Raw genomic sequence first — 25551 nt, 5'->3', positions numbered from 1 at the left:
CCAGGAAAACTGAAAATTGTGCCTCTAAAAAACAGGGAAAATTAACTTTCTAACCAGAATTTTGCTTTGATATTAAGTACATAAAACTCAGCAACAATGAATTACTATAACCCTAAAAAGTGCCCTTGTCAACATTACAACAAAGTGGCTTATTTAGGAAACTAAACACACTGCTGCTAGGTGCAGCTATCAAATATTGGGCCACCGTGATTCTCGTTAATATTACTTGTTACTCTTTAAAGGACACTATTGCCATGGAGATGTTTTTTATTATTATTTATTTCCCCAGTTTCTTTGTTGTGCACCTCTCTGACAGGAACCTGAGGTAAAGGATGGCAGGGCACAGGTCTTGGAGGTGTCACACTGTCACCCTAGAAGCGCCGGCACCTGTCCTCGGGGATGGCCCTGTAATGTCCGGCCTCATTGTATCAGCAGCAGCCGCGGCCTGTGGGCGCCCTCTCTCAGGTGACATCCCCGATCTGCTCTGGCTCTATGATGTCCTTGCTGCTGAGGCTTTGAAAACTCTCACACTACTATTGCATTAAACGGACCCATACAAGCTGACAATTTGCAGGAAAATACATATATATGCAGGCACACACATTCTAAAACTATTTTTGCTGCGTATGACCAAACATTTCCATTCATATGTAACCATCGATTCAAGTGAAAGTCAATTGCTTGTACATTTAAAGATGTCAAGAAGGCAATCTTTTTTCTGATTTTTTTTTTTAAAGCTAAAGGCCAAATTGGATAATTTCAATAAGGGTTGTATCCAACTCACTGTATCACTACACTCTACTAATTAAGCATTCCTGTCACCACTGCTTTGGAAAGTTTAACAAAAATGATGGGCATGTCCATTAAAAAAAGGACAGCAATGTACAATATCTTGGAACAAAAAATTAATTTGATGTCGCGAACAGATTGACGTTCAGAATTACCATGCAATTTCTTCGGTAAAACCAACAGCATACAGTTCCAGATGTAATTGGAAAAAGTTCACAAAGAACGCAAGATGTCTAATTGCAGCTGAGTCAACTAATATAAAACATCACATAAATCTTATTTCTGTCTGTTTATTAGCCAACGTGTCAGGAAGCAGATTAGTGATGCTGTAGGAACAGTCTGTTGAGAGACTTTAGAATTACGACTTCCTCATTAATTGTAGCACTGCGTCCATTATGTTCATCAAAGAAGTGTTACAACAAAGGACAAGGAAGGACAGATCTGAATGGAGATCGATATTTTCTTTTGGAGCATGAGAATTTTCTGCAAGTAATTACGGGAGAACATAAATTATCTACATTATAAAAGGGCGAAATTACTGAAACAAAGGAGCCAGATGAAACATAATACATGTGCGTGCATTCAAGTCTCAACAAATTTCCAAGTGGTCAAGCCAGATGATGTATAATGGCAAACCCAAAAGTCTTAACCCCCATTTCATATGAGGGAGAAATGAGGCATACTGTCCCATTATTTTGCTATAAATCATTTTTTTGTGGACGGCTGACAGCTTTTTATCAGATCTAACCTTTTCAAGCCTCCATTAAGAGTGCTAACATTTTCAACTCTGACACATTTTCAGTTTACGAATCGCACAGCTGATTTACTTTGGGGAGGGGGGCGAGCTGGCGTCCATGCTCATTTTCACACAGGCTGTCTGTTGTGTTGGATGGAATGGGGGGAGGGAAAATAATGAATAGCAAAGAGAAGTAATATAACTCTACATTTACACCTTTAATCTGCTATGTTGTAGTACAAAACAATTTTGTTATTCATGGCAAAAAGTATTTTCTGAATTACTCTATTGATTCTTTGTTGGTACACTGCATGGAGGGCAATTCAGGGCTACAAAGATCCCTCATAATCTGACATGTTAATAATGAGTGGACTTTATCAGAGAAGAGATGCTGGGAGATTGTGAAAAAGGCAAAGACGAGACAAAAAGGACACAAAAGACAAGCATCATATCAATTTAAGAGGAACCGTTGCAGTCATTTTTGGCAGATATTTGTTTTATGACTGAGTTTTGATGTGAAAGGATGTGGTGTTAATATTTTGACTGATTTTTTTTAAGGATTTTTTTTTTGTTTTTTGCACAAGCTGTGATACACACTCTCCTGACAAGATGGACCAATCACTGATCTATAGATGCATCTATTTATGCGTCCATCAAGTATCAAAAATCTTCTGGTGTCTTTTGTCCTTCGTTCCAGATACACAGCTTTTACAAGGGACTTCACAGACTGACAACTATGTATTAAGTAACTAAAATTCACAGAGATCACTAGAAGGGATTGGACAAAATGTGTAATCAGCAATCACTAAAACCAAAGTCTCATTTTCTACATAATTCCATCAGCAGTTTTGTAAATGCATCAATAATCAGTCAGATCAATCAAATAATTATTATCTGCATGTATTCTGGATTAGATATGCAATCAGATAGACAGACAAATACAAAAGCAGAAGTTTAACTGCTGCTTGCAGAGTTATGAAGAGGACTTTGCCAACCATAATTGATTTAAGTACACCATAATCAAGGAGGGGCAGTTAAGGTGGCACCACACGAGTCCATATTTCATTACATGCTGTGTTTAACCTTACCCACTTCTCCTAAAACACACAAGAGGCTCATTATGTGTTTAATATTCACCAGCAGGTGAATAATTTTTATGCAACTCTGATAGTTGGGCGAGATGGATCACTCAATTATCTGAACATCCGTCAGAGCAGAGGGCTCGCTGGCTCTGGAACGCCACCAGCTAAGATTGATGGCTAGAAGACACCAATAGCTGCTGCTTCACCATCTCATCCAGGCACTGGGCCTGAACATGCCGTCTGATTCTGCAGAAGACCGTTTTTCTCTCCATTTTTTCCCATCTTTTTTCTTTTTTCTTGGGAGCATTGTAGGTGAAGCGTCATTACCCCTCACTCCACTGAAGAGGGGTTCATTATGGGGTTAGTGTGTTGGCAAGACTATTGTTTGGATGATAAATGCAGTTGGTGAGGGCTTTGGAGGGAAAATTAGTTATGTTTTTTTCTTTCCGTCGACAAAAACATGTCCCTACTCTGTGATGCTTCAGGGCAAACAAAGAACAATTAACACAAGCAATGGGTGAAGCGGCTCAGTTAAAGCAAAGAGGGAACTCATGAAAAATAAGCAAATCACTGGAAATGTCAATCAGGGGCAATGAAGTAATTACAAACACTGGTGTGCGATTCCAAGGGCAGTCAAAAAGGAAACCGAAGAAATCAGACTCAAGCACTGAAATCTGACTGTGAGGAATGAAGGAATGACCAAACACCCCAAATGTCAGCCCTTCAGGGCCCGACACATAAACTGAAACTACCTAATTAGAAGTGAAGTGAAAGGTGCATTATGTCACCCAATCACTCTTTTGTCACCTGTTTCTTTATTGGTATATATTTTTATGACTGTAGTGCAGGGATCCCATGCCTTTCACTTTATAAATACACACAAACATTCAAATGTGTGCACACACTTGTACCTCAGATGACAATGTATGAGGTCTAACAATAATGGAAAGATAAGGCACATTTGGAAATGTCAGTGGTAAATGTCAATTAAAATTTACAAGGGTGCTGGAAAAGGTAGGGTCTGAAGGGACTGACATTCTGTTTCTTTTTTGACACACAATGTTTGTCCGACTCGGCTGCTGGCTGACATGATGGGATCTACTTTGTCAGTTCCTTAATACACTTGGACAAGACTGCCCCAGTGAATATAAATGAAAGACACCCATGGGCAAATATGCAAGGCTCAGACTAACCCTAACTGTCTGAACAAGCTGTAAGTATTGTGATATTCTTTCACCTACTGTAAACCTTTGCAATCTTTGAGACAAATTAATATTACTACTTTTTAATTACTTCTACAATAAAATATTTATGGAGACTTTAAGTCTTTGTCATGCAGCTCATAGTGCTGATCATATGAGCTTTTTTTAAATTTTATTTTAGGTTTGACTGACTGAGGCAGTCTGTTCCATTAAACATAGTCTAGGAATGTTTTAAAGTTTAAACAAAGCCTTTGTTTTCAATCACTTACTTTCTTTGAGGCATTTAATGAGGACTAATAAAGACTCCAGCCATCAAAGTTGGGCCCTTTTTAAATTCACACTTCAGTGACTTTTAGTTCTTGACATCAACAATAGTTTTAAAAAAAAAAGCCAGTGCTTTCTGTCTGGAAGTAGACCATTTCAAGATAAAACTATGTTACTCGTAGAGAATAAAACACACCATTAATTATGACCTTGACCCCGTCTCCTGCATTTTAACTGCTCCGTGATATTGGATGAGTCATCTTGCCCGATAATCAAATGATTGTTCTGTTAGGCATCTCTAGGCAGAGGTTGCATTTACTTAATGTGGACCATTTATTGCCTTTCATATAATAAAAGAGATATTAGTTTTAACAAAAACAAGTAAAATCCTAAAATTCTAATTCATTGTATATCATTTGCCAGATAAATGTCAGGCTTTCAAAACATCCTGTATGAATGGCATTATCAATCAAAAACAATGAAAAAAAATCTATATTTTATCAGTTTAATTTGTCCGCTAAAATGCTGTAAATGTACACTCAAACTGCAAGAAAAACACATCTAACAAGCTCATTTTAATGGAGATTAGTCATCTATATAAGGAAAACCCTAATATGAGTATTTTATGTAAATTTTTTTATAGGTACACATTATTGTTTCAGACTATGCATATATGAAAACTCATTCATGGAAAAATGGCTTCACTTTCTCAGTTATGGTCTGCAGAAATCTGATCCTAATCTGCACATGCACCAATAAAACAAAGACATAGAAAATGAGAAAACCTGGATACGGCGTCAAGGACTGGAACCTCCTGGCACTCCATGACCATGTCACAACATGTCAGCTGGCCATGGGATCAGGGCCTCAGCGAGGTACTGGAGCCCAGTGCCATGAGAGGCAGGGATATAAAGACCATGTGCGAGCAACCACACTCCTCTGTGTGTGTGTGTGTGTGTGTGTTCTAGAACAAAAGTCTCTCTGATTACTTTAGTTTTACGTGAAGACGTGCATAGCGCTGAGTATTGTGCTAAATGGGCTTTTTTTCCGATTACATTGAATGACATGTTTTATAGTATATAATATGGTATTTTTGTCACCTTTTAATATGAAGGTTCAATTTAGCTTTTAAAGTGAATCATTTGAGCTAAGATGTCTAAATAAAAGGAATAACGAGAGCAATTCCCACTGTAGAAAACGGTAAAATAAACTAAATGATGTTCTCTGAAGAAGCAACTAAACAGACCTGCATGTACCACAGGTTTTCACCTCTAGGATTCATTCATAGATTTCTGTGCATACACACACATATACACCTCACTTCCAACAAGGTCAGACCAAGAGGGCCTGTTCATGTCCAAAGGTTTTCATGATAACAGATGCAATGCATTAATCATCCATTTCCTAGCTTCCCGTCCAACACAATGTGTATACTTCTATAAAACAATCAAGCTCACACAAACCATTCAGACTGCAAAGGGCTCCAATATCAAGAGTGGATGTGGAAGTAGTGTAATATACAGATGTACCATGTGGAATTGTGCGGTTAATGTGGCCGATGCCAAGGAGGAAGTGGTAAGCGTTGTTGGACAGAGATATGAGCTGCTTTCATAACACTGAGAAAATCTGATGGTGGTGGTTTGCGGTAAAAAAAAAAAAAAAGGAGAAGTTTTAAAGAATATGCAAACAGAGAAAATGCTGGTTGCAACACTATATGGCTAACGTGAGTGAAAACAAAGCACAAAGAGAAAGCTCACCTGTTCCAGTAGCTCCAGAACTGTTCGTTGAGGTACGTGTGATGGCTGTGGTCATCACCGAAGGAGGCTTTGCTCTCAATCCAGTGTACAATGTGTCCCTCCACAGCTTCATGAACAAAAACACATGGCAATGCTGAGAAAAAAGGTGACAACAAGCCACACAAGCAAAATCCAGAAGGGACAAGTGACATTTTCTTTTTTTTCACCCTGTCATTCACAAAAATCAAAGATCTGGCATTAACATGACAATGCTTTCGACAACGGCATAATACTACAAAAAAAAAAAAAAAAAGATGCCCAAGGTTAGAGAGTAGTTAATTTAGATAAATAGTGACATTTATAATGTAAATACTAACCAACTGGAACCTCCAGGATGATATCAGGTGTCTTGTCGTAGCCCATAGCTCTCAGTTGGTTTTCATCTGCAAGAGATAAAGTGCTGCAATAAGTTTTTTGATTCACTGAACAAGTTCTGTTAGATAATCAGGCTCCTCTATGAACATCAATCACAGGCTGCTGACCTAACCACTTTAACCAGGGGGCTGGTAACAAAGCCCTCAGTGTCCGCAAAGCAGAAGAAATAGCAGTAGAGGACAGCAAGTGCAGTAAAACCATTAACTACATCTGCCACGTATTCGCTGTCATTGCACAAAAACCTGTAAAGCCCAGTTACAGAGCTGCTCTCCGGTTTGCAGTTTGGCAGCGCTTTATAAAATATACAGCAAGAGGACAAGGTTGGCATTATAGCCTCTGTAAGCCTGACCTCTGCCTGCGCAGGCTGCAGCCATTGTCCTTGACTCCTGGCGTGCTTCGGCCATTATCCCTACAACACCTGATTTCTCCATTAAATCTCAGGCTGACCAGGTCATTCAGTTCCAAGGGCCTGCCTCTTTGTCTCCAGCCAAGCTCAACTAATGGGGCATGGAGGGGAATTGAGGAGAGATGGAGGGTGGCGGTGTCAGTGGTGGCGAGGAGGTAGCATCAGCCAAGGATGAAGAAAGAGAGCTGAGAGAGGTCAGTGAGGCTGCCAAAAGGCCTGTGGTTTAGAGGGGCATCCTGGATGTGGTAATGTAGGTGTAGATGTGTGTGTGTGTGGGCAGAAGGATGGGAACCTCTGTTCACACCCACTGGGCTGTTGACATTCTCATGCGGCTCTGATCGCCTTTTTACATCAGCTTTGATTAAAATTAATGGGCCATCCCTGCTGTTGGGTAGCTTATTTCCAATCCATTTATCAGATGGGGTGAGGCCGCTTCAGTGGCCCTGGTGCCCTCCGAACTCTGACAGTTTTAGAACAGTCCTCAGTGCAGCCCCGAAGAAAGGTCAGCTCTCCATGTCCAAATAAATGATATGGTCTTAATGACAGAGGGAATAGCTTTTATCCTTCATCACTCATCTGACCTAGGGAATGATGATAGGATAGAGGGTGATGGGAGGAAGGGAGGGTTAAAAATTCCGTCCCCAATTTCATATCTGGACACGGCACCTTGATTTAATTTTGATGACACAACGAAGAGATATCGGACAAATGGGTGATCTTATGAGAATGATCTGTTATATTATCAAGATTTTTTCTAAACAAACAGAACAAGAACACCAAACTGCAACCTGAGAGGACAAAACGTTCAAGTTAATGAAACCGATAGCAGCTTTTATTCTTTAAATATTAATTATAGGCTGGTGCATAAACATCCAAGGATATATGATAACAGTTCTTTGTTGTTGGCAAATCAATAGCAGATAACATCTACTGCATCAGTCATGTCACAGCCTTCCGTTACTAAGCTTACCAAAAGGCTACACTTCAATGACCGATACGTGACTTTGAAAGTGTGATGGGAAGGTCAAGAGATGGCTTACCTAGAAAGGAAAGGTTCCTCTCGTTCAGTTTGTCTCGCAGCAGCACCTCATGCTCTTGGCCGATAGCACTGAGAATAAAGTCAAGGATTCCAACATACAGCGTAGCAACAATATGCCTACTGAAACTCCAATGTGCCAGTACAATGTGGACTGAGCAGGGGCAATAACATCAAATTATATTAGAAGTTCTAAAACAGTATTTATGGGAACACAAAAAGTAAATCACAAAAAATTCTGCTGCAAGACATTTTGCCTGAAAGCATAACGCACAGATATGTGGTGTTGTAATCTCAACTTTGACATCAGTTAAAGTTAAGAATGTGCCTTCCTCCACTATTGGTTTACTATGCAAAGTGAAAGCCACTTCTCCTCATGCCTCTGTAGGGCATAATCAAAGTTTCAGGTCAACTTAAATCTGCTTTCACAACAAATCTCCAAGTGCATTACCTAAATGAGAAATACAAATGCCAGTTTGACGAAATGCATAGAGTGCATGGACTCAGTGCTCTGCTCATTCCTCTAAAATGTCTGAAGAAAAATGCTTTTAGAATAAATGCCATTTTGTATTAGGATGTGTGATGCTTGATGCCACAGAGAGGAATTGTGCACTTATTAAGGCCGGATGTCATATATGCATGACTTGATTTTTGCAAGAGAAAAGTTAAGATGTCATTATATTTCCCTAAACAAACACCAATCACTCAAAATGGATTCTAATTAATACATATATACCGTGATTGACATGCCTGCATAAACAGCTCTTTTTCTCATGTGTGGATTCTTTGAAAGCACATAGCAGCAGGGCGGTTATCATGAACTCTCTGTGGAAGAGTAACAGACTTTAAGTTGACACTGAGAGGACGGCCACAGAATGGTAAAAAGGGGGGGGAGGTGTGGAGGGAGGGCAGGATGGGACAGGGTTGACTGGCTATGAACAGAACAACACAGCCCCGCCACACACAAGAAAGCCTGGACAGACACAATAACACACGGACGTACACATGTACACTCATTCAAATAAGTCTCCTCCCCCAGGAAATAGTTGGTCTGCTACCCAGCTGGTTGCCCCTAAATAGCCTGGACTCCCATTCTGCCCCTGTGGTCAAGGCCAAAGCATTGCTACATGAAGAGGGGAGTTGGGCAGAGAGGAAACATTAACATAGTAATACCAAAAAGCGTATATGTGAATTGTGAATAAATAAAATTAAAATTAGTAGTTTAACCAATGTTACCAAAACTCACTACAATCCAAATAAAAGTGATTTAAAAATCTGTACAGAAGAATATTTGCTATTTTTTTTCCCCCACATAGCTTGTAAATGATAATTTTTTTCCTGTATCATAGAACATTGGGTCTGATCCACTGCATGCACATGGAGATGCATTTAGATCAGCCTATCATCTCCTCCTCCTCTTCCCTCCATCGCCTTACAGCCCCCTGTATCGGTGATAGTGGGATGGCAGGCAGGATGAAACACTTCCTCTGTGAAGCAGAACTTTTATGTCAGGTGAAGCCAGACACATCTCATCCCCTTCAATAGCTCCTCGTCAATTTCAGGCTTAAAATTTTATGGGATAGGATACTGTTTGATGCAGTCTACCAGCGGTCCATAACAGCAGTCATTTATTGTGCACTGAAAAGAGGGGGAAGAAATATTATGGCGCGCCAAAAGGGGTGGGTGGGTGTAAGGGAAGCGAGGGGAAAAGCCCATACAGTGCAGGGAAAGGAGAAAACACAGGAGATGCTGGCAGACTGGCAGGCATGACCGCCGGCTCTCACGTGACCTCATCAGCAAACATGAGCGGCTGATGCCGTCTGTCAGCCAGGTGCCGGAGTAACATTTAAAAACTCACAGTACATGAGCCGAGGATTTGTTAGATGGGAAACTGTGAGGCAACATACATTTAAAAAAAAAATAAAAACAAAAAACTATAGAAAATTTAATTAAAGGAACGAAAAATAGAAAAAAATACATGAAATCAAACAATTTAAAATGAGTTTTGTAATAATTGTAAAGTAAAACTTAAGTTGTTTACCTGATAGATGTTTTTGGCCAAAATTTGGTCTGGAATTAACGATGGCTCCTTTAACATGCTGTTGAGGACTGTTTTAGAGGCTGAGAAAAAGAGTAAGACACAAAAAATAATCACATCAATACCACTAAGCAAATACTGTGAAACATAATAGCTTGTCTAATTTCTATAATAATATCAAATTGCTGCATAAATTGGAGGGCACAAAGTCACTCAAACAGTGCAAATATAGAAAGAAAGACATGCTGGACATTCTTTAATTCACCGTGCCGCTGTTAGTGCAATATTTCTACACTTGCCCATTAGTGCAGTATTTCTACACTGCTTGGTGTCTATACAGATTTTCTATAGATAAATGTTTCAGTCCAGAGCACAGGCGCTTCATGTAGTTTATCTATGTTATGAACACTGACTATTCTGCATCTCTCATCTCCATTCTTGCTCTACTAACATTATAAATCAGAAAGGGAAGCCTGCCGGATTGACTCACTGTTACTGCAACAGCAAAAAAATTCCTTAAATCATTTCTTAAAAAGATTTGGATTAAATGGATTGTATCATTGTGTGACGAAATGGTTGAGGCACGCCATTTTAGTGATATATATACACATGCTCCTGACAGACTTGCAGCATTACAGACAATACCAGGAATGTTTCTATTCACATTTCAGGCTTGGATGGTGCCTGTATCAACACTGCAGAGATTCTCGAGCTCATCTAGAAAACGGCACACACTATATAACTGTTAAAGACAGTGCAGCTTTATTTGAAGATTTATAAAAATAGATTAAAAAAAGAGAGTTAAAAAGCCCCAAATGAAAAGGATCAATTGATTGCCGACTGGATCATTAAGCCTCTGTTAAATGAATTTCATTAACAGAAAGGCACTTAGACTCTTCTTTTCTGTCCTGTCTTCCCTTATGCACTTCTTTCAGTGGCACAACTCCTTGAGAAAACTATCACAGGGAGGACAAACAGTGCTGTGATCCCTCATCTACCTTACAATGAAATAAAAAGTAGGGAGGGTGGAAGAAGAACAAAGCCCATTCAGCATGCCCTTCTCTCTTATGTTTCTTCTGTGTCTTTGTCTCTATCTTTTTCTGCCACAGCTTTTTTTTCCCCCTTTTTTTTGCTACCTGCTTTCTGTTTCAGTCTCTCCTAGCCACGGTGCTCCCCCAGCCCACCCCATAACCCCACACTCCCCTCTTAGAGCTGCAAGGCACAGGGCTGTGCTTTATTTCTCCGCTCATTTTTCTCGGAGATTGGTACCTTCACACGCAGATCCATACCGTGCTCCTGTGCAGTGCAGGCGGCGGTGAAGAAAGAGGGTTATATTTTCCCCTTGAGTTAGGACACCTCATGACAAATGATAATGGATAATCAATAAAGTGGGAAATATGAGGCAGCAAACTTTATGAAGCCAGGAGACATATTACTCCCCAACAACACTGGTTTCCCTTAACAAAGTCACTACTCGACTGTGCCTAATAATCTGAAGGAAAATCAAAGGACCCGCAACCACATCAGCAATATTGGCAACTTATTCCACTTTAATGGCATTTTGATTGATTTTTTCCCTCTTCCTAATGGTCGTTTTATAGATTTGACGCTGCTTCTGCAAAACAGCAGTGTGTAATAAACCTCCCCGAAGGCAAACGTTAGCCATTAAAGCTCTTGTCTTACTAGCGCTCATAATTGGAGGTTGACCACCACCACATTTTGGTCTCTCACATAACACACTCCTAGGACGAGCTCTCTCTCTCCCAAGCCTCTCCCGCCCTTTGATATTTTTGGTAGATGGCCACAATAAGTGATAGGATCCCTTTCCCCTGCTCTTTTTGAGCGATGGGGTTAAAAATAGCCATAAAGAGGTGACCTTGGCGCTGACATTGTGGAATTTCAGCCAAGCATTGACCTGATGAAAATGGAAGGCCAGGCTGCTAATAAATCAGGATGCTTTTAAAATGAGTTTACCCTAATGCTCATTCATCACGGGCTGTAATGCCATTTGCAGGCCTGGGATTCGCTGCTGTGCACAAACACAGCAGTAAATAACAACAGGGCCCTTGCATCCTTCGCATCGTTGCAGCCTCCAACATCAGCATACATTTATTAAAGACGCCCCCGCCTTGCACGGCAGCACACCTCTATGACACCCTGAGCTCCTCTCTGCCTCACACACACACACACACACACACGCTTTTTAAATACACACACTCAAGGCACACACACGCACGCATAAAACACGTGCAGGAAAATAAAAAGCACAATCTGAAGAACACCAGACGCATAGAACAAAGCCCTGCAGCACAACTTTGCACCTTGTAAACATTCACCAAATTTACTGTAATTGTCCCATGTTGGTATAGATTCTGACTAAGGCACCATATCACACCGTCAACATCTGAAACAGAAAGAACAGAGAAGAGGAGAATAATAGATGTGAAATGCTACGCCTCCATTGGGATTTGCTAAAGAAAACAAGCAGTGTAAACAAATCACGAGCCTGTTTTCATATGCAACTCCAAAACAAGATAAACTATATAAAGCAAGGTAACAGCCACACAACCTGAGCTGGATTTCTTGTTGCTTACTTGTGTCATTTGTAACTACTCTTCTTTTCTACATGAGGGTGAAAAAGTCATTATCTCAAACACAAAAAATGTAGAGAAACCTCATTAAATAGCAACATTTGTTGAGGGAGGACCGTAATAAACAATAACGGATGACGATTGTTATTGCCCCTGACACTGATGAGCTCCTCTGCAAGTTTGTTTATTAATTAAAAAACCCATTTTTTTCCATGGGTGGGGGGGCTGTTACCCATTTCCTCTATATGCCCACACCCCCCGCCGCCGACACACACACACACACACACACACACACACACACACACACACACACACACAAGTCATTGAGCTGTGCAGGGGCACTCGTTCATCAAACTTCATGGAGCAAGGGAGAGACAGGTCCTGATAATGTGCGCCGCTAAAGCTGATTTTCCATGATGAATCTCGGAGCATATAAATTGGCTAATATCTGAAAACATTTACAGATACTAGAGGAATTGACTACTTGTGGGACATGATGGATGAGGCTCTCCAACACTGGCCGACAGCTCTGCAAATCTCTGCGGCTGCCTAAAGCCCTCATTTGATTTTCCAATTTACTCCTTTTAAATTTATCCTCCTGCATTGAAAAAAACAGAAGATGGGAAAGAGAGAGAGAGAGAGAGAGAGAGAGAGAGAGAGAGAGAGAGAGAGAGAGAGAGAGAGAGAGTAGTGGGATACAGATGGGGGGGGGAGTGTGTTTTTTTTAAAACTATCTGTGGTGGTGTGTAGGTGCTAGTTGATGATATGAGGTGGTATCTCCTGTGCAGGAGGAGCCCAGTCCCTGAAGAGGTTACTGGGGCAGAACTGATCTGCTTCCACCTGATTCTTCCTGATAGCGGTGAGATGAGACTCTACATTTCTCTGTGTGTGTGTGTGGGTGTGTGTGTGTGTGTGTGTGTGTAGCTGTAGTAATAGTAGATCTGGGGAGGCTCTGCTATGGAGAGAGGCTTCCCGGGTCAGGCCATTAGACTGTGGCAGAGGCTGACTGGAGCTCCTCTGCTGAAAAGGAGTAATTAGTATACTTGTCAAGTGAAGTGCCACGGTGCTGCTTACCTCCCTCGCACCCACCCCTTGCATACACACACACGCACAGTAACACTCATGCTGTCTTTGCCTCCTTACTCCCCTCCCTTCTTGCTAATGAAGTACCCTTGCTCTCATTATTTGAAAAAAAAAAAAAAAGGGGGTGCATATAAACACACCAGCTCTGCACAGTGGAGAGGTGAGAGAGAGAGAAAAGAGGAGCACTTGAAGACAAGAGAGACGGAACCATAACAATCATAGTGGATACGCTGAGATTTTACCGGCTAGAACATAATACAATATTCAGTTATCAACACGTTTTATCTGCAAAACACTGAAGTTATTATGAATTCTGTCGGGGAACCAAAAGATCATAGTAGACACTAACATTCTCACAGTGTTAACATCAAACACGGGACATTTATAACCTTGCGTACAAGGCTTCTGTAAAGGAATGTGACAATAAATCTTAAAGGCGGTCGAATCACATAGTTACAAAACATGGAGCAGCAATCTAATCTGGAGCTGGGCCTTGGGAAAATGGAAAAGGTCAAATAGCTAGCAAAATTGCCTCCTCAAAAAAGTATGTCTAAATCTAGAGGCACATCACCTCCTGTCAAAGGAGGAATAGAGAGAAAGATGAAGAGATAGCAGGAGGGGAAAAAGAAAGAGCATGAGCTCCCCCAGTGTGTCTGCTAGTGACTTCTAAGAGGTATCTACTGACACAGAACTGGAATGACAATACGGCAGTTACAGTGTAATCGTATCATTTACAGAACTTGTGCTGAGACAAATTCCGTGTACACATAATGTAGTTTTAACATTTGTCCATATCAAATATCACTTTTCTATCAATGTAAAAGCTTTAAATAATTTTAAAATATACTTTTTTGCAGTTCAAATATATCACTTATGTCAATATTTGTATTTCTAACTTTGGTGCATTTCAGTGATAACATTTTGTTTATCTACAGTATTATTATCACTGTATTGTTTTAATAATCAGTAAAAAATAAACAAATGTCAAGATCTTTCGTATTTTTTCATTGCGTATCATTTTAAATACAATCCCTCAAGTTTAATGACTGTCAAAAAAATTTATTGAATTCAGATTTGATGAAACGCACTTCAACCAAACCTTGCTTTACTGTCACTATGTACACTAGTGCACTAATACAATATACATACAATGTAACTCTGTAATTCTCCAGTAGGAAAAAAAGAAGATATTGAGAAAAGAAAAACTCTAGAATAAACAGCATTATCATAAGAAATTTGTAATCACCCCAAGCCAGTAACTTAACTTTACCTCTGACAAAAAAACCAAACATATAAATAAACAAATTAAAAGTAAAATAAAATAAAGACAAAATATGAAAACATTTTCATACAATGCTTTCTGGAGATTAAAGACTTAAATACACACATGTCCCCCATTTATGAACATGAGTATTATTGTGCTTAAAAACAACAACAAAAACTACCCTGCGAAGAATGCTGGCGTATACACTGAGGCTGTCCAACTGGGTGCACATGTGACCTTTCCTCCCCTACTGCCCAGTCTGTTTTCATGAGGCAAGGAGCATTATGGATGTTGATATCATATTCAATATGCGATAAAACTGCTTTGAATGTATTGATTCATTTACAAGCGCCACCAGATAGCCTTTCATTCTGCTTGACTGATGCTCTCTCCAATACTTTTGCTGCAAGCAGAGGGGGAGGCAGCTAGTTGGTGGTGTCGTCATGTCGAGTTGTGGTGGTGTGCGTCGCTAGTGGGGAGGAGGGAGGGAGAGATAGGGGGGAGGCAACAACAAGCGAGCAAAACAAAACAAGGAAGGTACAGAAAACAATTTAAAACTCTGTATTGATCCAGCGCTAGTGATTGTACATATATTCCATAGTCCCAGAGGCCCCATTCCTGTGTCTCTTAAATGCAAGGGGAAAGAGAAGGCGAATAAAAAAACGATGGCGCTAGGCAAAGGCAAGCCACTCACCCAGTTGGGGGTAATGTCCCTTATATAGAAGTCTATTGATCTTAGCAGTGTGCCTGCCTGCCGTCCCTCTGGAGTCCGAATAAAACACACAAATACACACACATGTACACTGGAGCGCAGTCTGGGGCTGGAGGGGGGCATGACAGATACGCCTGCCAATAGCAGTGAACCAACCTGTTAGCTAATTGCTAGCAAAGACAATTATCCTTGCATTGTTTCATAGTGGAAACACATTACGGGAGTCTAATGTACACACAGGGAGATTCGACGATTTGACCGTGCAGCCCATGTGGGTAGCAATTCATGTGCAAAGGCCAAGCAGGTCATAGGGGGATTGTAGAGAAGCTCTGTCAAAACAGAAGTCACCCTCACAGCTACTGACTTTACCGCTGGCAACAGTGGAGAGGTACAGTATAACGGCACCAACATTTGAACTACCAGATTAAATATTAAGTGTATATTTATCTGTGTTCCAGCGTGTGTCTTTAGTTTGGGGGTGATTTGGATCTAAGATTAGTCTGTAAAAGACATCTAGTCTGTGTGAAATCACTTTCTACAAGGCGAACCGCGACATTAAGCGCTAGCTTGCAAAATGTGAGATACCGCGGGGTTGCAACACTGTTCAAATTAAACAACGATCAGCCAGGAAGTTTCATCTGCTACAAATCTATTCTGAGCAATAATAAAGCATGTTTTCACTGTATGGAGATGGACGGATGCAGTGTGCTATTATCTGAGACAGAGTGCTTCTCCTGGATGAATGCCCTGTTCTACAAGCTGCTCAGACTAGTATTTTGACAGGCAGTGGATAACGGTGGGTCCAAAGCAATCACATCTTTGACTTTGACAAATGGCTGTGCTGTGGCGAAGTTGAAAATAACACACATCCACTTTAATCTCTTTCTTGATTAAATTGGAAGCACGTCTTTTTGACATCATGCGATTCAGTCTCGAAGCAGTGACTATTGCACAGACACGCACACACGCCCAGTCCTCAGGACAGACCTATTGAAATGATATGGAACTATGCGTGCATGTAATATTGGAAGTCCCAGAGTGATTGAAAAAAACAAAAGAGAGAGAGAGCGGGTTTTGTATGAATTAACAAATATCATATGCAAAAAAGTGTAGCTGAAAAGGCCTGTATTCTTTCCAATAAATTGTTGAAGATAATGTAAGATTTTATTTCTTTTTTGCCAGGAGACAGCAAAAAGACACTAACCAGAATGTATGAGGACAATAATTCACACAATTTCTGGAAAATCTCTTTGACACGTTCAACAAAAATATTTGCGTCTGGAATTTTGTTCTCCCGCAGCGTGTCCATCAGCGCTATGGAGGAATGGTTTGCTTTTTCTGCCAGTTTTCCTCAACTCAATTTCCTCAGTGGACCTCAGTAGGCACAGAGAAAGAGAAGGGAATGAGGAATGAGGAGAAGGTAGAGGATAGATGGATGCATTGGAGGACGGAGGAGGGTGAGAGAAGAAATCAGGGGTGTTATAAATAACACTGATGAGGTGAGCTAGCATTGATCCACACTGCAGTTGAGAGGTGGGTGGTCCTCCTAGTACTTAATTGCCAGTCATGTGCCCTGGGATGCAGCTACTACTAAATGTGGTCTGTCTCTCATTAGGGTTGGACAGGCTGAAAATACAGCAGCTAGTCTGGAATAGAGACTCAGAACAGAAAGGGATTCAGAAGACAAAGTGTTACAATTAAGACTGATGGGAGGAATGATTGAAAGGACAGAGGGAGAAATGGAAAAGTGTTACTCACGCATTTCACCGTCCAGGCCCTGAAGAAACCTCTCCAGGATGATGCGAGCCATCAGTGCAGGAGACAGATCCACCTTTACATAGATTGAACGACAAAAATGAGAATTAGCCTTAATAAAAACAGGCTGTGGCGTCATTGGGGAGTTAATGCTACTTCAAAACATAGGTATGGTGGAACTGTTATTCCCCTCTGGAGAATCGCTCCATTTACAAGCCTTCAGACTAAATCCCACATATCCAGCTGGGAGTGAAAATATATTTTAAAAAGCCTAGGCATTACAGGATTGAAATTACACAGCCAGTCCACCTTTGGCTGATGTCACATAGATAATAATGATCATAATGGCTCTAAATTATATTATTGTATTTCCAAACCTTGACCCAACTTTTGACAATCCCTGTGCAAATTGCTCTTTTAAAACCTTGCTTTGCAATAACCTTTCCCACAGGACCCAGAGAACGCTTATTACGCAGCCAAGCTACCTGGCTGAATTGCCTTCGCCGCTGTCAAACAGACAACCCCAGTCTCTCATCTTGTAAGAGAAAGCAGCACACACCATGCACAGGCAAGAGACAATGGAGAGCTTTAATCATAGAATGATCACCAAGGCAAAACTGCAGGAACCAATAGGACACACCTGAGGGACTATGGGAATGCAGTTCTTAATAGGAAGGATAGAACCTGTGGCTGCAGCACTCTTTGAACACAAAGACACCTTGAGAGATGAGCAATGTTTTTGGTTTGAGTGCAGGGAGAAGCCTTGACAGGTAAGAGAGCACTAATGACTGATGCTGAGGGTGTCTACCTGACCACATTCTTATCAGCACAATGCACTCCCACACATGATAAACAATACTGTTATTACAAGGTGGAGCAGTATATACAGAAAAAAAAACAACAGCCATTCTTAAGGTCAACCCAACAGAACAACAACAAATTATTATAAGCCTATTAACAAGCATCATATATGTGCAAATGCATGCATTAGCTTTAAAGATATTTTCTCAAGCATTGCATTTGACCTCTGTTTAATATACACGCTGTAAATAAGACGATACATTAAGTCATTCAATACTAAATTTCACAGCCTACTCGGTATAGCGGAAATTAAAACATTGCTTGAAGACTTTGCCATTCCTAGCCAGCTCATTATGAAACAACACTCTTACAGCCAAAGATCATTTTTTCTCTTGTTAGCATAATTGGGGACCAAAAGTGAATTTGCCCTCAGCTTGCAGTGAGAATGGAGTGTTTCATCTTTTCTCTGATGCTTCCTGGTAACGCTGGGAGCAGAGACGCTTCTGTCTAAACAATGTCTTTTTACCCACAGTAGTATTTGTTAACAACTCCATGATATTGCACGGAGAAGGCAGCTTGCAAAAAAGGCCCCAACATGTCTATAATAATTAAGGGGTGAGCACAGAGTTTATATCTTCATTAAGACCTCTGATAACATTTCAGACTTAGCATTTGTAGCCTGCAGCTATGTAGCTGTCTCTCTAATTCTTCTAATTTTCCTCCCGCTTTCTTCTCTCCTCTCCATCGTTCCTCTTTGTGCTTATTCGCCTGTTCTCCGCTCACACCTTTGGATAGCAACACAGCATCAGATCCTTGGTAACCTGCATCAGAGCTGACACATGAAAAATGGCAACATTACCAGCGCTTGCCCAGCCTGAATAAGGACCACCTGATTAGTTCAGGTACTCGCATCTCCCTAATTTTCATATTAATCATGAGTCCATCTCCATTCTCCAGTCAGACCACAGCACTTGAGGAGTTTAACATATAACTAAGACTCACTGAGCCCCGAATTCCTGCTAAAAATATCTACTGATAAGTAAAACTCCAGTTTTATTAGCCCCCAAAGCTAATGGGTGTCACATACAGTGCAGCACAACTGTATCTGTTCTAAAGCCAGTATGGTTAAGTAACCTTTACATAAAGCTCCTCATAAAGCATGCAAAAAACAGTGAGCTTAGAAACCTCATTTATGGACTTCTTCTGGGGGCAAAAAATATCCATGAAGAGTTTTCATTATTGTTAATCATTTTCCTCAGTTGGAGATATATTGTCTCATAAAGACATGAAAGTACATCAATTAGCAGTCTGGGAGACCATGAGTGCTTGGTTTAAATGTTAAGTAGCATATTAAAATGACAGTTAAATGGTTCATAGACAGTTATCTCTGTGCTGAATTTAATCCTTTCAAGAAAAAAAAAATCATGCGTCAATTAAATGGAGAATGAATAATGGCAGTTAGCTTTGAGGTACCAGTGATGCATGTGAACTACGCTGACGTTAGATTAAGAAACCCTGAAGTCTCATTGCCTCATGTAAGCACCAATCAAAATTTAAATGTCCATTTAAATGTTTAAAAAGGTTATACAGTCCATGCTAATGATCAAAATGAGAGGAAACTGAAAAACTAACAATGTATTCAAACTACAAATAAATAAATGCAAAAAAAAAAGCCAGAGTCTGACTTCACAAACCATACAGACAGTAAAAAATGTGTATAATCTAAAATGTACTTTATCGAGTCTGTAGTAATTCAGCAACATTAGCTGCTTTGGTTCCACTGTGGTAAATACACAAGAACTGTTGATCAAGTTTTTACCACTACCCTTATGGAAGTGCTTATTTACTGACATAGTGCAAAATATAAGAAACACGCTAAGAAGGTGCATTTTAATGTGCACTGCAGAAACTTCCTCCTGTCAATAATTTAAATGCTTAAATAACAGGTGATTTTATAGCAAGCACACAAACATCTATCACCTCCTACTGACTTTTGCAGTTCTGAATAGCTGATGTTGTATGTATGCAGCTCCTACCACATCAACCAGAGTACCGACGCTGACCTCCCAAAGTAAATAACTGATGAAGTGATGAAGAGGAGAATTAACCAATGACCCCGTCCTCACCTGTCCGCAGTTTGTGGCAACTCTGCCTGAACAGCAATTTGGAAAATTACATAATAAAACAGAAAAAGTATTTTCACATCTGCTTAATAGAGCCGAACGCTAATTACATTAAATAATTGATAATAGAGCCGACCATTTTACCAATTTTCATAATGACTAACAGACAAGGGAGAAAATTTAAAAAAAAAAAAAAAAATGCAACAACTCCTATTTGTTCATTTATAGACAAAGAACTTATCAGTTGTGATTATTTTTTTCCAAAGCAAGTAAAATGACACGGAAAAAAAATACTAAACTTTTAGGTTATTACCTCATTGGCCAACTCCAGCAGGACAGGAGCAGTGGGATGTGCTTTGGCTTCACTCAGATACCTTCATTATAACAAAGAACAACAACAGTAGTGAAAAAAACACAGCTCACAAAGGCAGACAGAAGGGTAGAGGGGGCTAGACCAGGCTAGCCAAGACATGCTAATGTCCCTGATGACTTTGCCCTGGGTGGCATATGGCAGGCTCTGTGCGGTTAAAACAGCACTGCTTGAAGGGCTTCAAATTTCCTTGAAGCCAGACAAGCATATGATAGTTAGTTAACCCCTGCCGCCCAAAAAGCCTTTTTTCCCTCGCCAGCTAAAACTGCAACTCCCCTTAGATCTTACCCAGATCATCTCTGAGGTTTGCTGTTGTAAGTGGATTAGAAGTGCATTATCCAGCCTTATTTTCCCCAGAACAATAGCCTAATAAGCTAGATAAAGGCTAATTGCAATATGCAAAGAGGCTTTTCCCTGTACTGCCTGTGTTTTTTTCCCTTCTATTTGTTTTAATTTATCCTTACTCATTGAATTACAGATAATCATCCCATCATAAGCCTGTGTAAGGCAAATGTCCAACGGCTGCTTATTTATTTATTTTTCCATTCACAGTTTGACATGGAGAACAGAGCTTTAGCTTAGCAGGTGCAAGTGGAGGTCTGGAATGAATCCTGAGGGTTAGTGATTTGTTTGGAGGAGATTATAACTGTCACGGTGGCCCACCTACTCTCGTGTGACTTTGGTAAGTCCCCTCCTCATCCAGAGAATGGGGAAGACAAAGAGAGCCCACAAGAGTGGGACGCAGACCAGAAAAATGAAGAAAACAGTAATAGAGATGAGAGGAAGATAAATAGAGAGCACACACAAGACAAAAAAGAACAGGAAAATAAAATAGTATAATGCAATGTAATACAGTACCTTTGGTAGTGGCTTTCAATAACATCTGGTGCATGGTGTCTTGAGATTGTCCTTTTGGTCCGTTTCTGTCACAAAGAGAACGCCAAAGTAGGAGTAGTAATAATAACAATAATAACAGCACTTACATGCATACATCATTTCCATAAAATACTATTTATAGCAGCAAAGCGCCTTCCATTTTCAGTCCACCTAACTGAAATGCAGAGTTGCTCAGCCTCGGCTCCTCTTTCATGTTCTATGCCACATGAACAAGTGCAAGAGATTAGAGGTCAGTGTAATTTCATTTCAATAAGTTTCCAAGGGGTCAGAGTACCAAGGCAACCTTGTTCAAACCCACCATCCCCCCTCTGCCTCCCTCACTCAAACCTTGTATTCATTTCCCCTTTTTCGATCGGTGACATTATTCCACATTGCACACCCTGACATTTCCATGCAATTCAATTGCCATCCTCGCCGAGAAGGAGGAGGACAGAGGATAAAAGAGGAAGAGCATTGGTTAAAAACAACTTATTTAAAAACTACTACACACAAAAAAATAATGTAATTCCACAGAGACAGGCAGTGTGACTGACACCTGTCAGTGGGATGATAAATGACTCCATTTTCTGCCTGTGCTGCCTTCTGCCACTGGCGGCAGCGGCCATTTATCATCATCCGCTGTCAGCCGTGGAAAGCAGCAGTGACAGTGCGAGTCAGCAAACATTTAGCACACGCAGCCGCACTACACGGGGAAATTATTATTGTCAGAATAATAATGGTTTAGCATAATTTATTACAGGTCCACCAAATAAGCAGGGGCTAGATGTTATTAGACAGATGGATGGGAAGGCTTGGCAGGCATCCACTGAGGCTCAGGCAGGCAAAGGCCCTCAACGTGAACGTGACGAGGAGGAAGGGGTGGAGGAGAGAGGGTGAAATAAACGGGGGTATGGTGGGGGGGCATCCTCCAAACCAATCAGAAAGCTGGCAGTTCAATTACAAAGAAATAAAGGGACATTCATCATTCAATTAGGCACCTGTCAGGGCTCACAAAGGAAGAAAACTTCTAACCTGGTACTCCAGGGAGAAGATGCTCAGAAGAGTGGACTGCGAGTGACTGGAACAAATAAAAGAAGGACAAAGTTAATTACCAGAGTGCATTGCACAGAGACAAAGGGAGAGGGGAGCTTCAAAGCTGGGGCCAGCTGCCCTGTAATCTAAAAGAACATGAAAACAAGTGTGGCAAAGTTGTTCCAGATGAACACCTCTGACAAAGGATTCCTGCCACGATGGTGTGGGGGTAGAAGAAAGGGGGAGGTTGTGTGTGGTATGAGAGATGAGAAAAATATTGCCGTTTTTTTTTTTTTTTCAGTCATTCATACATAACATCACCTTCAATCTTCTGTGTTCAATTAAAGTACCGAAACCTAGAACTGTTCTTAATTGAAACTGCTGCTGTTATAAAGCTACACAAAAGCACGAACATTTATTCCAAACATGACAAAATTGCGAAGAAATTAATGACATTTATGCACATTTCTGAGGGAAGTGTGGCATTCACTGGAAATTACGTTCCCAGGTTTGATTTCTTTGACAAGTTAATGACCACAGTGAGCATAGGCATTTGTTCGTATGACTGCTCTGGCAATAAATACGTCGAACAAAGTTTTCCTTCTTCATCGTCAGCGCTAGCATATGGGCCGATCTCGAACTCCTCACTGCAGCTGATGAGCTTTGAAAATGGAAACTTTTATTGCATGAAGCTGTGACTTCCCACGAGTCGCTCAAGTCCATGGGTTGCCATAAACTACATTCATCTCCAGCTCCAGTCAACGTCAGACACCTGGCAGAGAGGCAAACCTGGAAAACAGGCAGCTCCGACAAGGACTCACAGCCCCTTCGACATCCCTCCCCAACCTCCACTGCATCCTTTGAGCTGAAAATATTTAAATGCGTGACAGATATTACTCTAATTGGATGGTGCATACCTCCACCCTGCATATCAACAATAAACACACAGATGCACACACACATACGAGCTTCTATGCGATGGTCTCGAGTGGTTTTTTGTCTCCATATACTGCTCTCAGTACAGTTGATTGTTAAATTTAATGGACTTTTCATTACAAGTCACCTGAGGATGGTATGTAAACACTCACGAGAAGCTGAAACTTCAAATCTGCATTAAAATATTGAGTCTATACAGGCCTTCGACATCAATCTCTATGAACCATGAAATAACCATGTGACATATAGACAAAGCCAAAAGCATCTCAAACATTGATTTTTGTCTGGAGCCTCTGTCTGTGACCATTCCTTAGTAAAAGCATCTTAACCGCTGGAATAGCTTAGCAGTTTATAATGACTTACCACACCAAAGATGTCATCTTAGGTTCTCTAGATGCCTATTTTAAAGCGTTTCCCTCCTTTGGCTGGAGAACAGCTTTTTCTCAACTATTTCAACTCTCTCTGGGGCTTGACCCATCACAAGATGAGTCTCATTGTCGAACACAAAGTTACAGTTACAGAGGAGAGGGCCAACTGTTTGAAGTAAAGGAGAAGACGGGGGAAGCTCTCAGAAAAACACGCCGCCACCTCAGCATTAATTTACAATGATGCTTGGGGATGAAGGGGCCACTGCAATTAAGTGGGCCATTAAATAGTCAACTGTCAACATGTGGACACTTAAGGGAAGAAAAAAAAATTTCTTCCACACTTCAACCTTGCACCTGAGCATTTCAACAACATTAGAGCCTTATTGTTGGCATGGGACCATCGCGATACCCCCGTCGGAACAGACATCTGTTAGGTTTTAAATGGATTACTCTCTATAATGAGCATGATTACTGCTTAATTGCTAAATCTATACCCTGTTAACTTTAAAGGCACATAAACTGCTCTTAATATCTATGAAAACATATCTGTTTCAAAAACACTAAGAACTTCAGGGACTTTTGTTTTCCTTTCTTACCTCAATCAGATTTTACTGACATCAAAAGCGCCACAATTGTGGATGTGAATCAAAAGTACTGAAAGAAAACTAAATATTGAGAGATTTGAAGCATTAAAAAAATGAGCAAAATGAAGAGGAAAGCGCCGACGTCTGCATTAAAACCAAGAGTTGTGTGCATTTCATAGAGTTTGTCGAGTTTTACACTGCTATAATGCCCCTTTTTTCATTTAACAGACATTAACAGTACTTTATTGCAGGTTTTACATTAATGTATATCCAACCTGTGCTCTCCTGGGCATAGTAAGCTCACTTCATGGTAAAATATGTAGCCAATTGCAGTCTTACAAAGTGGATGTGATCTGCCTGCTGAACAAGAGCGTTACATTTATACTGTAATTCATCTGCCTCTTTGCCTCGTAACACCAGCATTCAAGGGACTCTGTACTAGCTGAGTATTTATAAAACTAACTTGATAACTATTCCAAAACCTGACTCATTTCTTTGTCTTTTTTTTTGCTTTAAATAAAGCTAATTATTAGCTTTATATTCAGATTTGTGAACATAAGCACAGCTGAAGGCTCATTTTCTGTATGAAACATATCATATTGCTACGATATGACAAAAAAAAGACAGGATAATAAGGTAAAAAGAGTCCAACCTTTTCTGTTTGTGATGTATTTACAACTAAAACAGATTAAGAATACAGTAGAGTGGAGAGAATTTCTTAAAATAATTGTCAGAATAGACAAATTTCTTCTCAGAGTAACTCTTTAAACAGCTATGACAGATAATAGGCTGTCCTGAGCACCAAGTGTATCTGTAAAACAACATTTTTATTTTTTTTATTACATTCGTAAGTGAATTTAAACATTTGAGTTCATTAATCACCATCCAAAATATTTTTTAAAAAATGTCTTGCACCAAAGAAAGAACACAAAATCTCACTTGAAAAGACTCCGTGACACTGCAGTGCATCCTTACACTGACCTTTACGCGAGAAGAGGAAAATAAAAATCCTCCCTCTCCGATATAATTTAGAACATGGGGAAACAGAAGGTTGGGAGACAGAAGAGTGGTTAGGGAATCATTCACTCTCAACCTAATTACCCTTCCTTACAACATAAGACGGAACATTAATATGCACTGGCACCCAAAATAGTAAAGCAGCAGATTAAATTAAAAACAATTAAGGGCTTTCACTTTGTCACTGAGCTAGTATGGCTGTCTGGTCAGTGCTTCAGGCTCTATTAAGCTAGGATATCCACCAGTTGTGGATCTGACAAATCCAAGTTTGAGTGCTGAATAGCTGCATCTCCTTGTGCATTCAGAGCGTATCAG

The 25551-nt window shown here is 40.4% G+C and overlaps 1 protein-coding gene across 4 annotated transcripts in view; it reads right to left on the bottom strand.

The window, feature by feature from the left end:
* cdin1 (CDAN1 interacting nuclease 1) overlaps positions 1-25551 on the bottom strand; it is a 53683-nt gene that overhangs the window by 20393 nt on the left and 7739 nt on the right. For 2 of the 4 annotated variants that reach the window (XM_023277370.3, XM_023277369.3), the window contains exons 3-11: positions 22332-22377; positions 21282-21346; positions 20367-20427; positions 17133-17205; positions 9728-9807; positions 9275-9324; positions 7691-7758; positions 6187-6252; positions 5831-5936 (exon numbers count right to left, since the gene is read on the bottom strand). In XM_023277370.3, the coding sequence (XP_023133138.2) occupies positions 5831-5936; positions 6187-6252; positions 7691-7758; positions 9275-9324; positions 9728-9807; positions 17133-17205; positions 20367-20427; positions 21282-21346; positions 22332-22377 (615 nt within the window). The remainder of the gene's footprint in view (positions 1-5830; positions 5937-6186; positions 6253-7690; positions 7759-9274; positions 9325-9727; positions 9808-17132; positions 17206-20366; positions 20428-21281; positions 21347-22331; positions 22378-25551) is intronic. The other 2 variants (XM_023277371.3, XM_023277372.3) reach the window with 1 other exon arrangement.

This window comes from Amphiprion ocellaris, chromosome 20 (genome assembly GCF_022539595.1).
Source record: "Amphiprion ocellaris isolate individual 3 ecotype Okinawa chromosome 20, ASM2253959v1, whole genome shotgun sequence".
In the NCBI taxonomy this organism is placed as follows: domain Eukaryota; kingdom Metazoa; phylum Chordata; class Actinopteri; family Pomacentridae; genus Amphiprion; species Amphiprion ocellaris.
The sequence above is the reverse complement of the archived record's forward strand: the minus strand, read 5'-3'. Positions and strand labels throughout refer to the sequence as shown.